Source organism: Poromitra crassiceps (assembly GCF_964638095.1).
Source record: "Poromitra crassiceps genome assembly, chromosome: 25".
Classification (NCBI taxonomy): Eukaryota; Metazoa; Chordata; class Actinopteri; order Beryciformes; family Melamphaidae; genus Poromitra; species Poromitra crassiceps.
This window is the reverse complement of record NC_139649.1, coordinates 5247544-5269691: the sequence shown is the minus strand read 5'-3', so window position 1 is coordinate 5269691 and position 22148 is coordinate 5247544. Positions and strand designations below refer to the sequence as shown.

Sequence of the window (22148 nt, the reverse complement as noted above, 5' to 3'; positions counted from 1 at the left end):
AAACTAAGTATTTATTTGCAACACCTAATAAAATCTTAAATTGAGTTAAGAGATGTTGTTAGATCTGAGGTATTGTAATCAGTGCAAAGATTATACATGTAGGATTGTTTCCTATGTTTAATCTGTTTAAGGCATGAAAGCTGATTCAGATATGTTAGTGTCATTTAAGAATTAACTTATATTACATGACACAGATTGGGAGAAAATGACTTCTGATCTTGTATTACATGAGGCGGATTGCACAATATATTGCACGGCAAGATGGCCAATGAAGCGTCGCATGCAAATTAAAATGTATAGAGCCTTTTGAAGACATCCCCATATTTAGTTTCTGCTTGGCCTGCAGAATGGCATTAATATAAGGAGGCTCAAGATGAGATGTACAGCCTGCAGGGGATTTCAGAGACTAATAGCCTACTGCTGGTGAGTGAGACTGATGTCAGCTGGCATTCCTGGGAAGAAGTTGTATTAGACATGTTTAGTGCTTGACATACATGTTTAAATAATAACCAGCTTAACATTTATTAATCGCATGATGATGTGAGATGGGGAAAGCTCTTAAATGTGAATAGAAAATATTTCAAGTAAATACTGTAAGGTATGAGTCAAGGGTACAAATCTGGTAGTGTGACGATAATGTAAATGTAGCAAATGTAAACGAGGAATATTATACTAATATATACTAATCTGTAATCTCTATACTACCTCATCACTTGAAACTCAAACAAGTCGTAAACATCACAAAATACTGTTTGTTTTATTTAGGGGTTGTGAGAAGTTGCTCTGTGTTTGGGTGGTAGAAAAAGGTGAGTTACCTTTTCTCTATTTAAACTACATAATATAAAGAATCCCTGTATCAGTCTCCAAAGCAAACAGCACATCGGATTAGAGGAAAGTTAATTTCAGTTTGTCAATCTACAGAAAGCCGCCATCATGAGTACTGACGCGGAGATGGCCATTTATGGCAAGGCTGCCATTTATCTCCGTAAGCCAGAGAGGGAGAGGATTGAGGCTCAAACTGCACCGTTTGATGCCAAAACCGCTGCCTATGTGGCTGATGTTAAGGAGCTGTACCTTAAATGTACAATCCTGAAGAAGGACGGTAACCAAGTCACCGTGAAAGTCCATGACACCCAGGAGGTAGGTTGAAGCTTCATGAAACTCACAGCAGTGTAAATTACCGTTGGAATTTCAACACAAGCTGAAAGTGTCTTTCAATATTTCAGGAGAAGACAGTTAAGGAGGATGATGTCCACCCTATGAACCCTCCCAAGTATGACAAAATTGAGGACATGGCCATGATGACCCATCTCAATGAAGCCTCTGTGCTGTATAACCTCAAAGAGCGTTATGCAGCATGGATGATCTACGTAAGCTCTTCTGCCTATGGAGTAAAGTGTAATATTGCACATGGACTCATACAACATACTGTGAGTGGTCATATCTCTCTCATCCCCTTCAGACCTACTCTGGGCTGTTCTGTGCAACTGTGAATCCCTACAAGTGGCTCCCAGTGTACGATGCTGAGGTTGTAAATGCTTACAGAGGCAAAAAGCGTATGGAGGCTCCACCCCACATCTTCTCTGTCTCTGACAATGCCTTCCAGTTCATGCTTGTTGGTATGCTCTTGTCAAGAATATCAATAAACTATCAATAAACTCAATAACTTGGATAGATAATTAATGAATTGTTCCTTTTGCAGATAGGGAGAACCAGTCTGTCTTGATCACGTAAGTTTGACATCTATTGCACCTCAGTAAGACCAATAACAAGAAATGAATTGAGTTAATTCCTCTGAATCTACATATCCATCCCCAGTGGAGAATCTGGTGCTGGAAAGACTGTGAACACCAAGCGTGTCATCCAGTACTTTGCAACAATCTCAGTGGGTGGCCCACAGCAGGATTCAAATAAGGTAGCCTAGCCTATATTACAGTATAATGAGTATTTTACAATAACTAAAAAAATAAAAATCAACAAAATACAAATGTACGACTGAAATGAATATATAAAAACATATTACAGGGCTCACTGGAGGATCAGATTATTGCAGCCAATCCCTTGCTGGAAGCCTATGGTAATGCCAAGACTGTGAGGAATGACAACTCCTCTCGTTTTGTAAGTATGGAGGGATTTTGAACTGAGAAATATATTGTCTATGCAGACAAATGTTGAACAATGTACTATTCAAAACAGGGTAAATTCATCAGAATCCACTTTGGCGCAACTGGCAAACTGGCTAGTGCTGATGTTGAGACATGTAAGTATCACATTCAGATATTAAATAGAATGACTAACATTATCAGTGGTGTAGATTTTGAGTTATGAACAATACTTATAGATCTGCTGGAGAAGTCTAGAGTGACATATCAGCTTGAGCAGGAGAGAGGCTACCACATCTTCTTCCAGATGATGACCAACCACAAACCTGAGATCATTGGTGAGCTAAACATTGTGATACAATTTTAAAACAACCCATGTTGTTCACATGGTCCATAACCAATCATTACTTTAAACCTTTTATGATCTCCAGAAATGTCGCTCATCAGCAGCAACCCCTATGACTTCCCCATGTGCAGCATGGGTCAGATCGCTGTGGCCAGCATTGATGACAAAGAAGAGTTGATGGCCACTGATGTCAGTGATGTTCACTCTCATTTTCATTTTTCTTAATCTATTATAGATTCAATATTCCATCAATTACTCAGTAAAATTTATTTTCCATATTGACTTACTCAGTGTCAATACCTCTATTGAATACAGAATGCTATTGATATTCTGGGCTTCACCGCTGAAGAGAAGATGGCCATCTACAAGTTTACCGGTGCTGTGCTCCACCATGGTAACATGAAGTTCAAACAGAAGCAGCGTGAAGAGCAGGCTGAGCCAGATGGCACAGAGGGTGAGGATTAATTTCATATGTCACATTTTACAAATCAATCATATAGGCCTATTATCTAGTACATTTATTTTTGTGACATTTTCAGATGCTGACAAGGTTTCTTACTTGCTGGGCTTGAACTCGGCTGACTTGCTGAAGGCTCTGTGCTACCCCAGAGTGAAGGTCGGAAATGAGTTTGTCACCAAAGGACAGACTGTGCCACAGGTCAGCAGATCATTATGTTGTTTACATCACCATCATCATAGATACAATTCCGTGGTTTGTCTGTGATTTTGGTAATATTTTTGGTCCCATATTGTGAGATTTGTGATGATTTTACATGATTTGTGATTATTTTGGTCAGTAATAATGTCACTGATGATGTCACAATCTTCAGTGATGTCACTCAAGCACTCGATGATGTCATCAGTCATGGTCACTCGAGAAATTTTGATGTCATCAGTGAGTGATGTCATCGGTGATACGAAGTTCAGAAATTGTGTGCTACGCATGTCAATAGAGCAGGCGAGGCCACGCAGCTGCAGACAAGGCCATGCAGCCGACGAGCTACGTATGCAAGCCCACGCAGCGTGCAAGCTGCAGGGCGGGCGAGGCCGCACAGCGGGCGAGCCCAGGAATCGAGCGCGGGTGATTTCTAGTTTTATACAATGTCGTTATTAAGTCAAGGGCCAGCGCATGGATGTGGATAAGTTCCTCATAATCTCTCGAGACAAACTTTCAACTTGCATCGAAAATCTGTCGGCAAGCTCCGTGAAAAGGGGTGCAACAGCGCTCGCAGGGTGGAGGCTCGCAGGGGTGCAGGCTTGCATGCTGCGCTTTACCCGATCAAAATGGAGTGGACTTGACCAGTGTAGTCAAAACGTACCATTTTCAGAGTGTAGCAAGTTGTAGCATTTAGCAAGAGTTGTTATTGTTGTTTCATAGCACCCCCCAAATAATGCTGGATGCATATAGAGGAGACAATGGTATTGAACCCTGGGAACATTGAGCCCGGGGAATATTGAACCCTGGGAACATTGAGCCTGGGGAATATTGAGCCCTGGGAACATTGAGCCCGGGGAATATTGAGCCCTGGGAACATTGAGCCCGGGGAACATTGATACGCTCCAAAGTATTTCTGTTGTAATGGAGGAATTTCTTGAGCTACATTGATTTGGAATAGATAGTTTACATCTGAATGTCCTCTGTCACCTGTCACTGCATGTGTTGATTGCCACATTGTTAGTTCTGTTTCCGGAAAACTTTTACTAGTGTTTAGACATAGCATTTGTTCTGTTGGCAAAAGAAATCAAGTGATCCAATGTCTAAATTTCAGTTAAAGGATCTGTAATTTATTAAATCTGTGAGAGGAGCCTCTTTGTGACACTGGATTCTAATGGTATTAATTCAAATTAAACCTTTCTTCAGGTCAATAACTCAGTGAGCGCCCTGGCTAAGTCTATTTATGAAAAAATGTTCTTGTGGATGGTCATCCGCATCAACCAGCAACTGGACACCAGGCAGCCAAGACAATACTACATTGGTGTGCTGGACATTGCTGGTTTTGAAATCTTTGATGTAAGTATGCATTCATGGTAATGGATTGAGAAGATAACTTTGTAACATGTGTGATATATTAGCTTAATCCTATTTCCGCCAACAGTTCAACACCTTGGAGCAGTTGTGTATCAACTTCACCAATGAGAAACTGCAACAGTTTTTCAACCACACCATGTTTGTCCTGGAGCAAGAGGAGTACAAGAAGGAGGGTATCATCTGGGAGTTCATTGACTTTGGCATGGACTTGGCTGCCTGCATTGAGCTCATTGAAAAGGTACAGTACACAATAATGTGGTGACGTTATGTTAGAATTCACGATATGCAAGAACAGTGCCTCTTCATGATTTCTTTGCACTTTTTATACAGCCCTTGGGCATCTTCTCCATCCTTGAAGAGGAGTGCATGTTCCCCAAGGCCTCAGACACTACCTTCAAGAACAAGCTGTATGACCAGCACCTTGGTAAAAACAAAGCATTTGAGAAGCCCAAGCCAGCCAAAAAAGGCAAGGTTGATGCCCATTTCTCTCTGGTGCACTATGCTGGAACTGTGGACTACAATATCACTGGCTGGCTGGACAAGAACAAGGATCCCCTGAACGAATCTGTTATTCAGCTGTACCAGAAGTCTGGTGTTAAGCTGCTGCCTGTCCTGTATCCCGTGGTTGTTGAAGGTACTGTGTCACTTTATAATGCTTATTAGGATTATGTGAATTAATTAATTAATGTTTTTGTCTTTAAAATAAACAATATGCCTATTCAGAGAAGTCAGTTGAATAAAGTCTTGATATTAATAAATCAACAGAGAAGGGCGGCAAGGGAGGCAAGAAGAAGGGTGGTTCCATGATGACTGTGTCCGCAGCGTTCAGGGTAAATGTTAATAACAGCCTTAAATGCTACATTGTAATTAAACTCAAATGCACATTTTTTATTCTTATGTTTTGCTTTTTACAAATAATGTTTGGTTGTATCTTGTATCTACAGGAGAACTTGGGCAAGCTTATGACCAACTTGAGGAGCACTCATCCTCACTTTGTACGTTGCCTGATTCCCAATGAGTCAAAGACTCCAGGTACACTGACAGCTAACGAATGTTTTTAATATTCTCTGTACATGTTGCAGTCATTAGCTTAGCAGGAGTGATTCTTTTACTTTGTCATAAAAAATTCTGAAATAACTTCTTCACAGGTCTGATGGAAAACTTCCTGGTTATCCACCAGCTGAGGTGTAATGGTGTGCTGGAAGGTATCAGAATCTGCAGGAAAGGTTTCCCCAGCAGAATCATCTATGCTGACTTCAAGCAGAGGTATTACCTAATTAAACACAGACTTTTCCTAACTTTGAAAAGAATGTCCTGAATGTGACCATTAACTGTTTTGTAATAGGTACAAAGTACTGAATGCCAGTGCATGCCCTGAAGGAACATTCATGGACAACAAGAAGGCCTCTGAGAAGCTGCTTGGGTCTATTGATGTGCCTCATGATGAGTATAAATTTGGACACACCAAGGTAACTAATTGAGTCAAAAAAAAAAAATGTTTCATTGATGGAAATGAATTGGCCATAATATTTTTATATTCTCATCAGGTGTTCTTCAAAGCTGGTCTACTAGGTGTTCTTGAGGAGATGCGAGATGAAAAGCTTGCTTCTCTGGTCACCATGACTCAGGCTCTCGCACGTGCCTACGTCATGCGGAAGGAGTTTGTGAAGATGATGGCAAGGAGGCAAGTGAACATTCTAACGATATATTAACACGTTGAGTGCCATAGCCGAGATATCTCGTCTTACATAATCCAACGCTTGAGTGCCAGAGCCGAGATATCTCGTCTTACATAAACATTTTTTTTTTTGACGGTGGGACATCAATCAACAACTTTTACGTCTTCTATATCACTATTGGAGCAAGAGAATGTGTATAATCTATTTTACCGACCACTAAGTGGCGACAGTTCTCTCCAGACAGAGACAAAGCCACAGCCACGGGACCCGTGGACCAAAAGCAGCCGCCTCCCGCGGAAATGGCTTGGCGATTTTACAGTCAGAAACGAACGAGCCTCATTCTCATACTGTAGGCGGGGACGCTTCGCGCTGCTGCGGTGGGGGGTTCCAGAAATGGACTGGGTGAGCAGCATAAAGCCTAGAGTCGCACGGGGGTTCATCGGGGCTCTCAAACCCAAGAGACAGTGAGACCTATCCACACTCGCTGCCAGGGAGAGTCGCTGCTCAAACTCCCAGCAGCAGAGCACTGCGCAGCACAGACGGAGGGAGGAGTTTGGAGACACACACACTCTCTCTCTCTCTCTCTCTCTCTCTCTCTCTCTCTCTCTCTCTCTCTCTCTCTCTCTCTCTCTCTCTCTCTCTCTCTCTCGAGGAGAGAGAGAGAGAGAGAGGAGAGAGAGAGAGAGAGAGAGAGAGAGAGCGCACAGAGTGGGAGACAAGGGCACCCATAATCACAGGCACGTGAGGTGGTTCTAAAAATCCATTTATCTCCAAACTCTCTGAAAATCTCTGAAACCATGCTGTACTCAACGGCTAATATCTACATAACTACTAACTCTGCAAACTAACTCTTTTAGACAGAGAAAGCACACATTCTATTAGTTATTTTTAGATGATTGGTGTTCACGAATTCTTAACAGAAAATAATCCTCGGCTCTTGTAAAATGAGCCAGAATCCTCAAAAAAAAACCTGGCACAACTTACCTACAGGATTGAAAAAATGGCTGGCACTCAATGTGTTAAGTCTGAATGCAGTACCAAAATGACTGTGTGTACATAACAGTGATTTCCTTTCAGGGAAGCCATTTACGGCATTCAGTACAATATCCGCTCATTCATGAATGTGAAACACTGGCCATGGATGAAGGTGTACTACAAGATTAAGCCCCTTCTGCAGAGTGCTGAAACTGAGAAGGAGCTGGCAAACATGAAGGAAAACTATGAGAAGATGAAAACAGACCTTGCCGCAGCCCTGGCTAAGAAGAAAGAACTGGAGGAGAAGATGGTGTCTATTGTGCAGGAGAAGAATGATCTGCAGGCTGCATCTTTATGTGTGAGTAAATGGCAACAGAAAGCGTTGTTGATTTCTCACAACTTTTCCAGAGCAAATGTTATTATAATATTTCCCCTTCTCACATTTATTCCAACTAGGAATCAGAGAATCTGTCAGATGCTGAGGAGAGATGTGAGGGCCTTATCAAGAATAAGATCCAGATGGAGGCAAAACTCAAAGAGACAACTGAGAGACTGGAGGATGAGGAGGAAATGAATGCTGAGCTAACTGCTAAGAAGAGGAAACTGGAGGATGAATGCTCTGAGCTCAAGAAGGACATTGATGACCTGGAGCTTACCTTAGCCAAAGTGGAGAAGGAGAAGCATGCCACTGAGAACAAGGTTCATGGATATTCACTCTGTTTATTATATCATCAAATATTTGAATAATTACCCAATTATGACAATATGCTTTTACATATTCAGGTGAAGAACCTGACTGAAGAGATGGCCTCTCAAGATGAGAGCATTGCTAAGCTCACAAAGGAGAAGAAAGCCCTCCAAGAGGCACACCAGCAGACTCTTGATGACCTGCAGGCAGAGGAAGACAAAGTCAACACTCTGACCAAGGCCAAGACCAAGCTTGAGCAGCAAGTGGATGATGTGAGTTCATGAACGTGCTATTTGCAATTCAATGAGAATATATGTCTGCTGTAATTATAAATATGTGGTATTTTGCAGCTTGAAGGTTCTCTGGAGCAAGAGAAGAAGCTCCGCATGGACCTTGAGAGATCAAAGAGGAAGCTTGAGGGTGATCTGAAACTGGCCCAGGAAGCCATCATGGATCTTGAGAATGACAAACAGCAGTCTGATGAGAAAATCAAGAAGTAATGTGGACAGAATTTCAAAACTGTATGCACAAAATATATTATTGCAACCAGTATCTTATGATCATGACATTTATTCAACAGGAAGGACTTTGAGATAAGCCAGCAGCTCAGTAAGATTGAAGATGAACAATCTTTGGGTGCTCAGCTACAGAAGAAGATTAAAGAGCTCCAGGTGTGTAATGTTTGATTTCAAATCTATGTCAAACTTATCAGTCAATGTCCTGGTGCCTGCACTAACGCCTCCTCTGGTCGGTGGAGGTGCCTGGTCAGGGTGGAAGGGAACTGGCGGGAATAGCGTGATCCTCCCCCATGCTACATCCTACCGGTGAAGCTCCCCCTCTCCGGTGAAAAGAAGCGGCTACTGCGCATGTATCGGAGGAAGCATGGTGCTAGTCTCGGCTCTCCCCAGATCGGCAGAGGGTGGACTGTCCCAGTCGCTGTGACTGGGACAGCCAATAGGGCAGCATAGGGATAAATTGGCCAAATAGAATTGGGGAGAAAATGGGGCGAAATCAGAATAATAATAATAATACATTTATCGGTCAACTTTTATGCAATGTGTCAGTTGCATACATTCATTTAACATGTCTTAAATTTCAAGGCTCGTATTGAGGAACTGGAGGAAGAGATTGAAGCTGAGCGTGCTGCTCGTGCCAAGGTTGAGAAGCAGAGAGCTGACCTCTCCAGGGAACTTGAAGAGATCAGTGAGAGGCTTGAGGAGGCCGGTGGAGCCACTGCTTCTCAGATTGAGATGAACAAGAAGCGTGAAGCTGAGTTCCAGAAGCTGCGTCGTGACCTTGAGGAGTCCACCTTACAGCATGAATCCACTGCTGCTGGTCTCCGCAAGAAGCAGGCAGACAGTGTTGCAGAGCTGGGAGAACAGATCGACAACCTGCAGCGTGTCAAGCAGAAGCTGGAGAAGGAGAAGAGTGAATACAAGATGGAGATTGATGACCTTTCCAGCAACATGGAAGCTGTGGCAAAAGCCAAGGTACAGTATAATGCTATTTCTATACATATATACAATATATACACACTTGATTGTACAATACACATATGATTGAATCTGTCTAATGTTGATAAACAGGGAAACCTTGAGAAGATGTGCCGCACCCTCGAGGACCAGTTCAGTGAACTTAAGACGAAGAATGATGAGAATGTTCGCCAGATAAATGACATCAGTGCTCAGAGAGCTAGACTGATGACAGAGAATGGCAAGTCTTACTTCTTTATCGACTTGTTCATAAAAAAAATATTGGTAATGCTGGTCCAGTAAGTATATATACACTTCAACAACAACTAAATCCATTTCCCTCTAGGTGAGTTTGGTCGTCAGCTTGAGGAGAAAGAAGCCCTTGTCTCCCAGCTGACCAGAGGCAAGCAAGCCTTCACACAGCAGATTGAGGAGCTGAAGAGACAAATCGAGGAGGAAGTTAAGGTAAGGAACAAGTTTTAGAGATTTCTTTTTCAAGGATTGTATGTATATTTAGTCATTCACTTGTTTTTATCTTAATTATCTTTTGCAGGCCAAGAACGCCCTTGCCCATGGTGTGCAATCAGCCCGCCATGACTGTGACCTTCTAAGGGAGCAGTTTGAGGAGGAACAGGAGGCCAAGGCAGAGCTGCAACGTGGAATGTCCAAGGCCAACAGTGAAGTGGCCCAATGGAGGAGCAAGTATGAAACTGATGCTATCCAGCGCACTGAGGAGCTTGAAGAGTCAAAGTGAGTCAATGAGGATTCTGATATCCCTAATGGTGGAAACAAAATACTTGTTAAAAACAAAACCTGACTGATTACCTTTGGCAAATACTTAACAGGAAAAAGCTTGCCCAGCGCCTGCAGGAAGCTGAGGAACAGATTGAGGCTGTGAACTCCAAGTGTGCATCTCTGGAGAAAACCAAACAGAGGCTCCAGGGCGAGGTTGAGGACCTCATGATTGATGTGGAGAGAGCCAATGGTTTGGCTGCCAACCTTGATAAGAAGCAGAGGAACTTTGATAAGGTGTGTTGACACTGATTACCTTTCCACAGCCACTGGAAGTGTCAAAGTATAATCATTCCAAAATTGGCTAACATTGCTCATTTTAAATTACTATGCAGGTTCTGGCCGAATGGAAGCAGAAATTCGAGGAGGGTCAGGCAGAGCTTGAGGGAGCTCAGAAAGAGGCTCGTTCTCTCAGCACTGAGCTGTTCAAGATGAAAAACTCTTATGAGGAAGCTCTGGATCAGCTGGAGACCCTGAAGCGGGAGAACAAGAACCTGCAACGTGAGTTCTCATCTGATAGTCTTAGCAATATTAATTTCAAATATGTTCATGTTTGTTAATATCAGTTAGAGTGAGACACATACAGTAGCCTTCATTCTTTGACTTTGGATTATTAAATATAACCTTCTGCAGAGGAAATCTCAGACCTGACTGAACAGATTGGTGAGACTGGAAAAAGTGTTCATGAGCTGGAGAAGGCCAAGAAGCAGGTGGAGACAGAGAAATCAGAGATCCAGTCAGCTCTCGAGGAGGCTGAGGTGACATTTCAACTGGAAAGCTTAACATTTGTATTGCAAATGTATATGTTGTCTTTTGTCCATGGAATTTACATATCTTTATTAAATTCCAGGAGACAACACAGGCTATCTTTTAATATGTGTTACATTTAGGGAACTCTGGAACATGAAGAGTCCAAGATTCTGCGTGTCCAGCTGGAGCTCAACCAGGTCAAAGGTGAGGTTGACAGAAAGCTGGCAGAGAAAGATGAGGAGATGGAGCAGATCAAGAGGAACAGCCAGAGGGTGACTGACTCCATGCAGAGCACCCTTGACTCTGAGGTCAGGAGCAGGAACGATGCCCTGAGAATCAAGAAGAAGATGGAGGGAGATCTGAATGAGATGGAGATTCAGCTGAGTCATGCTAACCGCCAGGCTGCTGAGGCCCAGAAGCAGCTGAGGAATGTCCAGGGACAACTCAAGGTAGGTACATCACATGACAACTGTATACATGCTATTCTATGTGCAGATACATTCTGATCTTGTTTCTGTTTCTACAACACAATCGTAACATTAGGATGCCCAGCTGCACCTTGATGATGCTCTCAGAGCGCAGGAAGACTTCAAGGAACAAGCTGCTATGGTCGACCGTAGGAATGGTCTCATGGTGGCTGAAATTGAAGAGCTGAGGGTTGGTCTGGAACAGACAGAGAGAGGCCGCAAAGTGGCTGAGACAGAGCTGGTGGATGCTAGTGAGCGTGTTGGACTGCTGCACTCTCAGGTAGAAATAAAGTCTGCACTAATTCTATAAACTATACAACTTTAAATAATATGTGCACATCATTATAGGCATTGCTAAACTGAACTTCTTCCTAGAATACAAGCCTTTTGAACACAAAGAAGAAGCTGGAGACTGACCTGATCCAAGTCCAGGGTGAAGTAGATGACACCGTTCAGGAAGCAAGAAATGCAGAGGAGAAGGCCAAGAAAGCCATTACTGATGTGGGTTCACATTGTATTTCACAGTCATCCCAATGTCATCCATACATTTGGAAGAATATCGATATTTTAACATAAATTATTCATTTTCTAGGCTGCTATGATGGCTGAAGAGCTGAAGAAAGAACAGGACACTAGCTCTCATCTTGAGAGGATGAAGAAGAACCTGGAAGTCACAGTCAAGGACCTGCAGCACCGCCTGGATGAGGCTGAGAACTTGGCCATGAAGGGTGGCAAGAAACAGCTCCAGAAACTGGAGTCCAGGGTGAAATAACTGTTACACAGATTACAGTAAATTACATTACAAAATACGCAGAATGAGTCTCATAGTTTACAATTCATTTCTGAAGGTGCATGAGCTGGAGGCAGAGGTTGAAGCTGAACAGAGACGTGGAGCAGATGCTGTTAAAGGTGTCCGTAAATATGAGAGGAGAGTGAAGGAACTCACATACCAGGTATACTAAGCTGGTTCCGTGTCATTGGTCCAACACCTCAATAATCCAAAACATGTACCATTGCCCCGCGGCTTTGCCACGGACATGGAGCTTCCATCCCTAACCTTGACCCTATTCAAACCCTATCCTCAACCAAGTGGCTATCAGTCCCTAACCCCAAACCCAACTCCCCACTATCCTGCTCATTAAAAAATAATACGAAAAGGGTACCCTTTCGGACTATTGAGGTGTCTAATCGGCAGTCCCGTACCAGGTTTACTATTTGACAGTGTTCGAATTGACAAAGTGATCATATATTAATGGTCATTCCTGTTCCTACTTACATTAGACTGAAGAGGACAAGAAGAATGGTGCCCGGCTGCAGGATCTGGTAGACAAGCTGCAACTGAAGGTGAAGGCCTACAAGAGGCAGGCTGAGGAAGCGGTAAGTTCAAATCATGTAAAAATGCTCCATCTATTTTCAGTTTTCACTCTAGTCTTAGGATTTGCAATGAGAATGTATGATGGTTTCACAGGAGGAGCAGGCCAACACTCACCTGACAAAGTGCAGGAAGGTTCAGAACGAGTTGGAGGAGGCTGAAGAACGAGCTGATATTGCAGAGTCTCAGGTCAACAAGCTGAGAGCTAAGGGCCGTGACTCTGGCAAGGTAAACCCACGTCCTTCATCAGTGCATTAAATTAATTGAATAATAACTTTGAAATTATTTGAACCATTTTGTTTGGGTTTGTCTGAAAATGTGTTTATTTTTCACAGGGAAAAGAAGCAGCTGAATAACTTGTTTTTGCATCACAAGAAGTCATAAAACATGATGAAACTGTTGATTGCATACAATAAATGTTACCGCAAACATTTCTCTTTTGTCTTGCATTTATTTATACAAGGATCACTAGCGGACACTAGATCGCTGGTGATGTCATAACACAGGTGATGTCATATTCACATCTATAAGGGCCTGTTCCTGCAGGTCCTGGCCAGTGATTCATACTGTCAGGATCAAGGGTTCGACGTGTGGATCTATTCGCGGGTAGTTGATGACCACGGGAAACTTGGTAGGTCTGGAGAAGCTGGGGTGTTGTGGAACTTGGTAGCTTGATAGCTGGGGCTGCACTGTTCGAGGTTTTGGGAACGGTTGCAGAGAGATTGCAGGAGTTGCTGGTTGCAGGAATTGCAGGTTGCAGACGTTGCTTGAGATTGGTATGATCCTAGTTTAGATTATGAATCACTGGCCAGGACCTGCAGGAACAGGCCCTTATAGATGTGAATATGACATCACCTGTGTTATGACATCACCAGCGAAAGGCATGAAAGACACTTATGAATCATGACATCATCAGTGATTGATGACATCATAGTAGGAAAGACGCTTATGAATCATGACATCATCAGTGATTGATGACATCATAGTAGGAATGACGACGTCAAAGTAGGAATGATGACGTCATCCTAACAGTACCCTCCCCTCAACGGACGTCACCTGGCGTCCAATGGGGCCATCAAGGATGGCATCTGGGAGACAAAAAATCCGTAGGTTCTGGTGGAGGTGCTCTTCCGCAGGTGGTTAGACGCAGGTGGTTAGGCCCCAAAGGGGGTGTAAGAGAGTGAGGTGCTCTTCAGCAGGTGGTTAGATGCAGGTGGTCAGACCCCAAAGGGGGTGTAGGACAGTGGGGGCGCTCCTCCCTAATACAGGATATCGAAGCCATAGATGGACCGATACGTAGATAGAACTTCCACCGGGTCCGGTGGATCCTCTGGGGCCGGCCATCCCCCGGGGCACGATCCAAACACGGGAGGCTGGAGACCATCCAAAGGGTCAAATGCCGCCGTCACCGAAGGCAGAGCCACAGGGGGATCTGACTCAGCGAGGCCTGCCCTCCCGACCTGTAGCTTGGGGGGGTCACCCACCGTCTCCTCCTTTAAACGCCTCTTATTTCTTCTTGCTCTTGACCGAGGGCTGACGACACTACGGGAACCTCCCAGCATGAAGCTGGAACCTACGTGTTGGTCAAGGACAGGAATTGGCTGCTGCTGGGGTACGGGTTCAGACTCGGCGAGGGGAAGGTCCACAGGTTGTGCCTCAGGTACAGGTTCAGACTCGGCGAGGGGCAGGTCCACAGGTTGTGCCTCAGGTTGTGCCTCAGGGCCAGCAGACTCGGAGGCCCCCTGCGGGGGGACGGAGCCGATCTGCAGGCAGCGATTGAACTTCCCAATGAGACGGTCGACAGTCCTCTCCAACTCGTTAACCCTCTTGGAGACACACTGCCACTCCTGGGTCCTGCAGGGAGCGCTACCCAACCGTACAGATCTTTCGGCTGGACACGTAGAGTCTTGATCCACTGAGAGTACCACGGGCCGGCGAGCGGTGGGACCACTTACTGGACGCCGGGAGCAGGAGGAGAGGTAATGCCCGGCTCGACCACAGTACAGGCAGCTCCGGGTGTCCAAACGGCGGTGCCTCTCCTCTGGTGTGATGCGAACCCTGCCGGTCAGATCACGGTACAGATGGCTGCTGGGACTCGAATGTGGCTGCCCCTGCTCTGGGATGACGCGAACTCCCCCCCAGAATATGCCCTTAGCAGCTGGAGGCGGCCGAGAGGCAGAGCTAGAAGCAACGGCCGCTGTGGACGGGGGAGTAGCAGGTCTGGAAACCTCCGGAACGACGGTGCGCTCGGAAGCTGGGGCAGGAGGGGCAGAAGGCTGCGGAATGGCACCCTGGGGGCCTAGCCCGTCGAGACGATCTAGCCTGCTCGCCAGGAGGGCGAGCTGATCCTGGGCAGTGGAAGCTATATTCTGGATTGTGCTAACCAGGAGGGCGTCCCGGTCATCGGCCCTGGAAACCAGCGCCTGGATTGCTTTTTCCTGCTGGGCAATCAGCTCAAGTATTGTCGGCAAGTCTCCGAACGTGATGGGACGAGTGGAGACATCAGGATGAGTGGAGATATCAGGATGAGTGGAGATATCCAGCTGACCGCCCGGTGGGTCAGCTGAAGCGACCGGCCGGGTAACTGGCGTTGGGGCGACTGATCGCTCAGAAGCTCATCAACAAAGGAAAGGAGAAAGATGGCTTGGTTGGCATGGCGATCGTCGTGGTCGGTCTGGGTGTGGCTGCGTTAGCGGCCCTCATGGGATTTGCGGTGTGGAAGAGAGCAGTGAAATCCTGACATGGAGATGGGATCTTCATATTGCTGACCACAAATATCCAAGGACTGTCTGACACACAGTCCTCCCCTTCATAACATCAAAACAAGGACTGACACACAGTCCTCCCCTTCATAACATCAAAACAAGGACTGAGACACAGCCCTCCCCTTCATAACATCAAAACAAGGACTGACACAGACAGTCCTCCCCTTCATAACATCAAAACAAGGACAGTATGAATCACTCAGAAATGGATCTAGCGGGCAAATTTCTCACCCCAATCAAGGAGGAGGCCCCCAATCACTCTAAAGCGGATCTAGCGGACACTACAGCCTAATTTATACAATTAGGCTGAAATTCCCTATCTGAAGAGAATAGCTATTGTAATAAATTATTGACATTGACACAATAACATATTATCTAGCTGTGACCTGGTCAGAATGCGGTTAATTTTATTTGTTGTAGCATTGCATTAAGCCAGGGGTGCCCACACTTTTTCAGCTTGCGAGCTACTTTTAAAATGACCAAGTCAAAGTGAGCTACCAAGCATATTTATTTATATATATATACACTGAGTATACAGTGGAAAACAGTGGAACAGTGGAAAAACAGTGGAAACAGTGGAAAAACAGTGGAAAAACAGTGGAAACAGTGAAAAAACAGTAAAAAAAAAAAAAAAAAAAATTTTTTTTCTTCCTCAATGCCATGCGATCGACCACACTACCTTCGCGATCGACCGGTCGATCGCGATCGACGTATTGGGCACCCCTGCATTAAGCCAATAAGTAAATTCTAAAGGAGACTGGCTTGACTAATCAGCTGATCAGTTTTGCCCTGCTGGCATCATGGCTGGCATTTTTGCTGCTGTCGCTCCTATACAAGGAGATAAAAACATTGCCGCAGCCTACTGTAGATCACCATCTAGATCACCACTGTAACTGCCTCACATCGCCAGTTTTAAATTTGTAGTTGGTGTAGTAGTTGGATGTTGTTGCGCTATATCATGAACAGGGCCAAGTATATGTTTTGTCAGATTATTTGGATTTTTTTTTTTTTTTATCACTTTATTTCTCAGTTTTCACAAAAAAAAAACATGGATGTCACGAAATACAGTATGAAAACTCTTTTTCTTTTTTTTCCTTCCCTCTCCCTCCCTCCCACCCCCCACCCACCCCATGGGGACTGACAAAAAAACAACAACAAAAAACAAAAACAAAAAAACAAAAACAGCTACAAAATAAAAACTACAACAACAACAACAACAATAATGGACAGATGTGTGTGCGACTGTGCGTACAGTTATTTGGCTCACAGTAAACTACCATTTCTCTGCTGTAATTAAACACTGCTCTCTCACAGTTGGTCAATAATATATTTAATAAAGGGTTGCCATATGCTATTGAAATTATACTTAGGCCCTCGTACAGCCAATCTAATCTTTTCCAGTTTCAAAAATTGTAATGTATCTCTGATCCAGTGTTTAAAAGAAGGAGGGGCAGCCTGCTTCCAATTTAATAAAATGAGTCTCCTGGCTAAGAGTGTGACAAAAGCAATACAGTTGGACTGTGCCCTGGGGAGGTGATCGTCTTCACACTGGATGCCAAAGATGGCTGTTAAAGGATTTGGGTCTATTGGTCTGTCAAATATGTTAGATAGGGCTTCAAAAATGGAGGACCAGTAACCTGAGAGCCGTGGGCAAAACCAAAATGTATGAGCTAGTGTCGCAGGCGAGAACTTACACCTATTACAAGAATTATCAACTAACGGATACATCTTTGAGAGTCGGGCTCTAGACAGATGCAGCCTGTGTACCACCTTGAATTGAATTAGGCCGTGCCTGGCACATATCGATGAGGAGTGTATTCTTGAGAATATGTATGTCTGACCATTCAGCATCCGTGAATTGTACACTCAGATCGGCCTGCCACGCCTCTCTCAACACATCAAGAGATGTTGTCTGCATAGACGAAAGTTTATTATACATAACGGATATAATGCCTTTGAGAGATGGTACCACTGAAAATAAATCATCAATAGGTTGCGGTTCAGGGATTGTGGGAAATGAACCTGTGTGTCTACGGGCCCAATCCCGGGCCTGTAAATAACTGAAAAAATGTGTTCTTGGTATATTAAATTTAGCTCTTAATTGATCAAACGAGGCAAAAATATCCGCCATGTACAAATCCTTGAATGTGATAATACCCCTCTCACGCCACTCCAGGAAGGAGTCACTATCAAGTGAAGGGCGAAATTGATGATTTGCAACAATCGGGGCACAGAGTGAGCCAGCTTGCCAGCATGATTATTTGGAGCTTTTACTTTGAAGAATGTCAAGTTACATTTTATTTTACGCAGAGTATTTTATTTTGTAAACGGCTGTTCTTGTCGCGCGTTGGCCAACTTGATACTTCCTCTTTGTTCTTGGACTTTCCCTGGGAAAGGTATGCGCTACTCTGCTCTCTGTATTTTCAATGCTTTTGGTTGTAAATATAACGTTAACTTAGTGAGGAATACTCCTAAAGTCATTGTAAAGTCACTGTATATACACTGGTATGTTTTAGGTTTGCAATTTCATTTTGTTTCATGCATAAATCTACTAAGTAGAGGCGAAGTGTGTTGAGGCTGTGTGAGTCACATGGACGCCGTGAATCTCGTCATGTTAGAGCGTCACGTTACTTTCAAGAAAATGGCGCTAGCCACTAGTATGAGACAGATAGTGATTTCACTGTTATGTTACACAGATGCTGTGAGAGACCATTGTGACTGACTGAGCTTCTGAATGTGCTTTCTCATTGTCAATACAGGTATGTGGGTTTATGTAGTTTATTATTTTGATGTAAATTACCATGTGTAAGAATTATTTATTTATACAGTGCACTTTATGTATTTATTTTTATTATTTTATTTTATGTACATGCTGTTGTCTCTCTTTGTTCTTGGACTTTCCCTGGGAAAGATGCTGTGAGAGACCATTGTGACTGACTGAGCTTCTGAATGTGCTTTCTCATTGTCAATACAGAAACATTGCTCAAACAGCCCTGGGGAACTGTCCATTATTTAATTCAAAACACAACGCAGAGTCAGACCCATTACATTGGCATCCTGCTAATTTTATTTTTGTTTTGGTCCTACCGTTAATCCCGTAGTCTAGAGGCGGAACTAATCTGACGACGCACCCGTGTTTATCGGACAATTGAGAACGTAACCCATGCAAGCAGAGCACCAAGGAGCCACGGAGCCAAGAGCTCACCAAAGAAAGCAAATAAAAGATTAAACTCCGAACCTGCAGCCTAGAGGAAGGAGGACCTAGAAGCAAGACGTTTTATCCCCTTTAGTAACAAGCAGCCTACGAGGTACGTTTAGAGTTTTAAGTTTGTTTCTGTCTGTTACATGTGTTCTGTGTTGTGCTAATGTGCTAGCTAGCATGCTAATGTTGGTATAACTGTCACTGGTTGTGGTGATTGTTTGAGGCTAATTTTTGGCGTATTTCCTCTTGTTGTGGTGGTGCAAGGAGTGATTAAGCACATTGCTAGCTAATCGTGTGACCTTGTCATAGGTCAGATTTTTGTAGACGGGGACTTCCAGGATGAATTCCAGGATCCAGGGGAATACAGCGAGACTACAGATCTCCCAGTCGACTGGGATGGTGAGCAGGGCCGTAGCTAGCTATGAGCACGGGGAGGTCCGGACCTCCCCTAATAATTTTTTTTTTTTTTTTTTTTTTTTTTATAAAACAATCTGCATGGAAAAGCATGAAAAACACGGGATCGCTTTTATTTTGAAACGAAAGGTAGGTCAGGCAGGAAGTCATCTGACGCCGCGTCCGCGGTAACTTGATTCCGAGAGAGCAGCAGCATGGTGGTGAGTGATGACTGTCTGTCTGCCTGGCGAGATAATTGAAGGTGAGCGAGCTGCGAGACAGAGTGAGCGAGTGAACGACAGACAGTGAGTGACACTGACAGATTTTTTAGCAACAACCAAGAAAGTAAGTGTCTAGTCTGTCTCTTAAGTAATGTTACCTGTGTGACACGTTGGGATGCTACTGGCTAATCATGCATGATGCCAATTGCCAAGCTCCCGAAGTCAGGTATGCAGGTGGCTATATGCATGGTTTCAGTTTCATGACCCAATAAGTAACAAAAAGAGGTGGTGTAAAGTTAAAAACAACATAATATATTTTATTTTATTTTTCAATCGTTCCTATCAGGAATAAATAAATGTCCCTCTGTATGTTTTTTTTATTATCGATGATGACTTTGTGTGTTGTGTACGGCTTGGGTTGTGTACCTGTGTTTGTAGGTGTCATTTTGATATGAATTTGGCTAAAACAGTTTGTGTTTGTTAGTTACAATTATGTTGACAGGAGAGCTGAGCAGGTGGTGACATGAAAGAGAATATACTGAATAATGACATCACAACAGTATAATCCTAATGTTGATTTAAAATGATATATTACTCTAAATATGGCTTAAAAAGGGGGGGAAAAAAACTCAATTTTTTTTCGAATCCGCCTCCCCTTGCTGGACCTCCCCTATTTCGGAACCCTGGCTACGGCCCTGATGGTGAGCCACCACGCATCTAGAAGAGCAATCCACACATTCACTGCAGTAGCATCAAGGACTACCCTGTTGTACAACTGGAGCGGTCGTTACACACACAGTCCAGCGGATGAACTTCATCGGGACGCGTACAGACACCCATCGACTTTTGGTCCCAAACAATTTTTTATTTTATTTTTTGGACTGAAGGGACAAAATATTTTATTTGTGTGCGTGCTTTATTATTTTTGGGGAATTATAAATTGTCAACTGTGAAAACCTGAAGTGCTGAATTCATGTTTACAAACAAAAGGCATTCAAGTCTTACTAAGATAATCTTGCTAAAAGCCACAACTCTGTGTTGTTTAATTTCATTGTTGTCATTAATTTTTAAGGGCTCTGGTCATTCTGAAAATATGAATAATAAATGGTTAATTACGGATAAGTAATGTTTTTTCAGCACTTTAATGCATTTATGAACTGTTAGTTAAGGCATATTTGTTTTCAACTTTACAATAAGGATCACAAAGAGCATTAATAAATGGTTAATTACAGAGAAGTAATGCTTATTCAGCACTTTAATGCGTTAATGAAGTGGTAGTTAAGGCATATATGTTTTCAATTTTACAATAAGGGTCACAAAGAGCATTAATAAATGGTTAATTACGGATAAGTAATGTTTTTTCAGCACTTTAATGCATTTTATGAACTGTTACTTAAGGCATATATGTTTTCAACTTTACAATAAGGGTCACAAAGAGCATTACTAAATGGTTAATTACAGATAAGTAATGTTTCTTCAGCACTTTAATGCATTAATGAAGTGGTAGTTAAGGCATATATGTTTTCAACTTTACAATAAGGGTCACAAAGAGCATTAATAAATGGTTAATTACAGATAATGTTTCTTCAGCACTTTAATGCATTAATGAAGTGTTAGTTAAGGCATACATGTTTTCAACTTTACAATAAGGGTCACAAAGTCGCCTTCGAAGCATGACGTTAGATTATAACGAACTAGTTGTGTGGCTTAGCCTTCCCAAATGTTGAGGGTCATTTTTTAGAATTTAATACATAGAATTGGGAACGTTACATTCAATTTTATTCAGACAGCCTGTCACTTCCGCGGCGGCAGCCATGTTGACGAGTGAAAAGAACTACAAAGACCATGTACCCACTACTTGCCCAGACGAGCCTAAGCCCGCCTAAGGCTGCCGCTCATTCGTCGAGCCGGCCATGGTTCGGCCAATCATCTTAACTGCCTGTGCATGACAAGATGGATTACGTCGAGAGAATCTCTTTTGATCTCGCGAGGTTATGCATCTTGCAAGCAAGGTTAATATAGCCTGCCCTTGACATCAATGTTTTGATTCATCTACTGTCTAAATCTAGCCTATTACTGCATGACTGATCCTATGATGTCATTGTAATCACACTCAGGTGTGCTTTCACAGGACAGGTGTTGTCCATTCAATCAGCCCACCTGTCTTTATAATGGCTGCCTTGCACTGTGTTTGTATGAGACTTGACAAAGGCTACGGCCGAAACTGTTGTCAAATAAATCATACTTTCTTGCATCTCGAACCAGAGTGTGCGGCTTCCCCTTCTTCTTGACCATTTGCTCCGTTGCCAGCACCTCACTGACACTTTATGCAGTGTGCGTTCTCTTCCCCTCCACTATGTTATAAAATAACAAATAAACACACACATACCTCCAAACCATCGCGGTATGAGCGATAAACAGCTCAAAAACGGATCTGGGAACAAGCTGCATTTCCTGGTTTTATGACTGCTCTGCTCAGGGATCGCTCTCAGAACATCTTAGTTATGCTATTGGCTGTGCTGTTGCACTGTGAGTGATGTTATTGGTCACTATACACTCCCACGTGGAATGTACCTGCCCAAAATCCGTCCCGGCACAGCCAAACAAAATGTAAACGGCACCAAAATCAGGCAGGGGGAAGCGTCTGACCACAAACACTGCCACACTATTTAGTGAATTATAATTGATGTTTTTGAGGGGAAACTTTTCTAGTATACCTTTAAGCCTTTGTTCACCATTAACGAATGCATTGACTCATGTTAATACAACTTATTTTATAAAAAGTTACTGAATAAATGCAAGACAAAAGAGAAGTATTTGTGGTAACATTTATTGTATGCAATCAACAATGTTGTCATATTTTATGACTTCTTGTGATGGTTTTAATTAGAGAAG

At 43.3% G+C, this 22148-nt stretch overlaps 1 protein-coding gene across 3 annotated transcripts; it reads left to right on the top strand.

The window, feature by feature from the left end:
* Positions 1 to 933: 933 nt before the first annotated feature.
* Positions 934 to 13028, top strand: LOC310798067 (myosin heavy chain, fast skeletal muscle-like; the record flags this gene model as incomplete). Of its 3 annotated transcripts, none has more annotated exons than XM_083660552.1 (39): positions 934 to 1140; positions 1230 to 1370; positions 1463 to 1619; positions 1703 to 1730; positions 1819 to 1915; positions 2026 to 2118; positions 2197 to 2260; positions 2342 to 2440; positions 2534 to 2637; positions 2764 to 2902; positions 2988 to 3106; positions 4310 to 4459; positions 4545 to 4715; positions 4808 to 5111; positions 5243 to 5307; positions 5422 to 5509; positions 5626 to 5743; positions 5823 to 5946; positions 6025 to 6161; positions 7234 to 7489; positions 7588 to 7830; positions 7915 to 8091; positions 8170 to 8315; positions 8400 to 8490; positions 8920 to 9309; positions 9406 to 9532; positions 9638 to 9756; positions 9845 to 10041; positions 10137 to 10320; positions 10419 to 10584; positions 10717 to 10841; positions 10974 to 11282; positions 11377 to 11580; positions 11676 to 11801; positions 11893 to 12063; positions 12149 to 12253; positions 12582 to 12677; positions 12769 to 12900; positions 13008 to 13028. In XM_083660552.1, the coding sequence occupies 39 exons, from the start codon at positions 934 to 936 to the stop codon at positions 13026 to 13028; spliced, it is 5790 nt and encodes a 1929-aa protein (XP_083516678.1). The 3 variants fall into 3 exon arrangements, with proteins under 3 accessions (XP_083516678.1, XP_083516677.1, XP_083516676.1); XM_083660551.1 differs by having other exon boundaries at positions 1227 to 1370; XM_083660550.1 differs by having other exon boundaries at positions 1227 to 1370; positions 4808 to 5116; positions 5245 to 5307.
* Positions 13029 to 22148: the final 9120 nt, after the last annotated feature.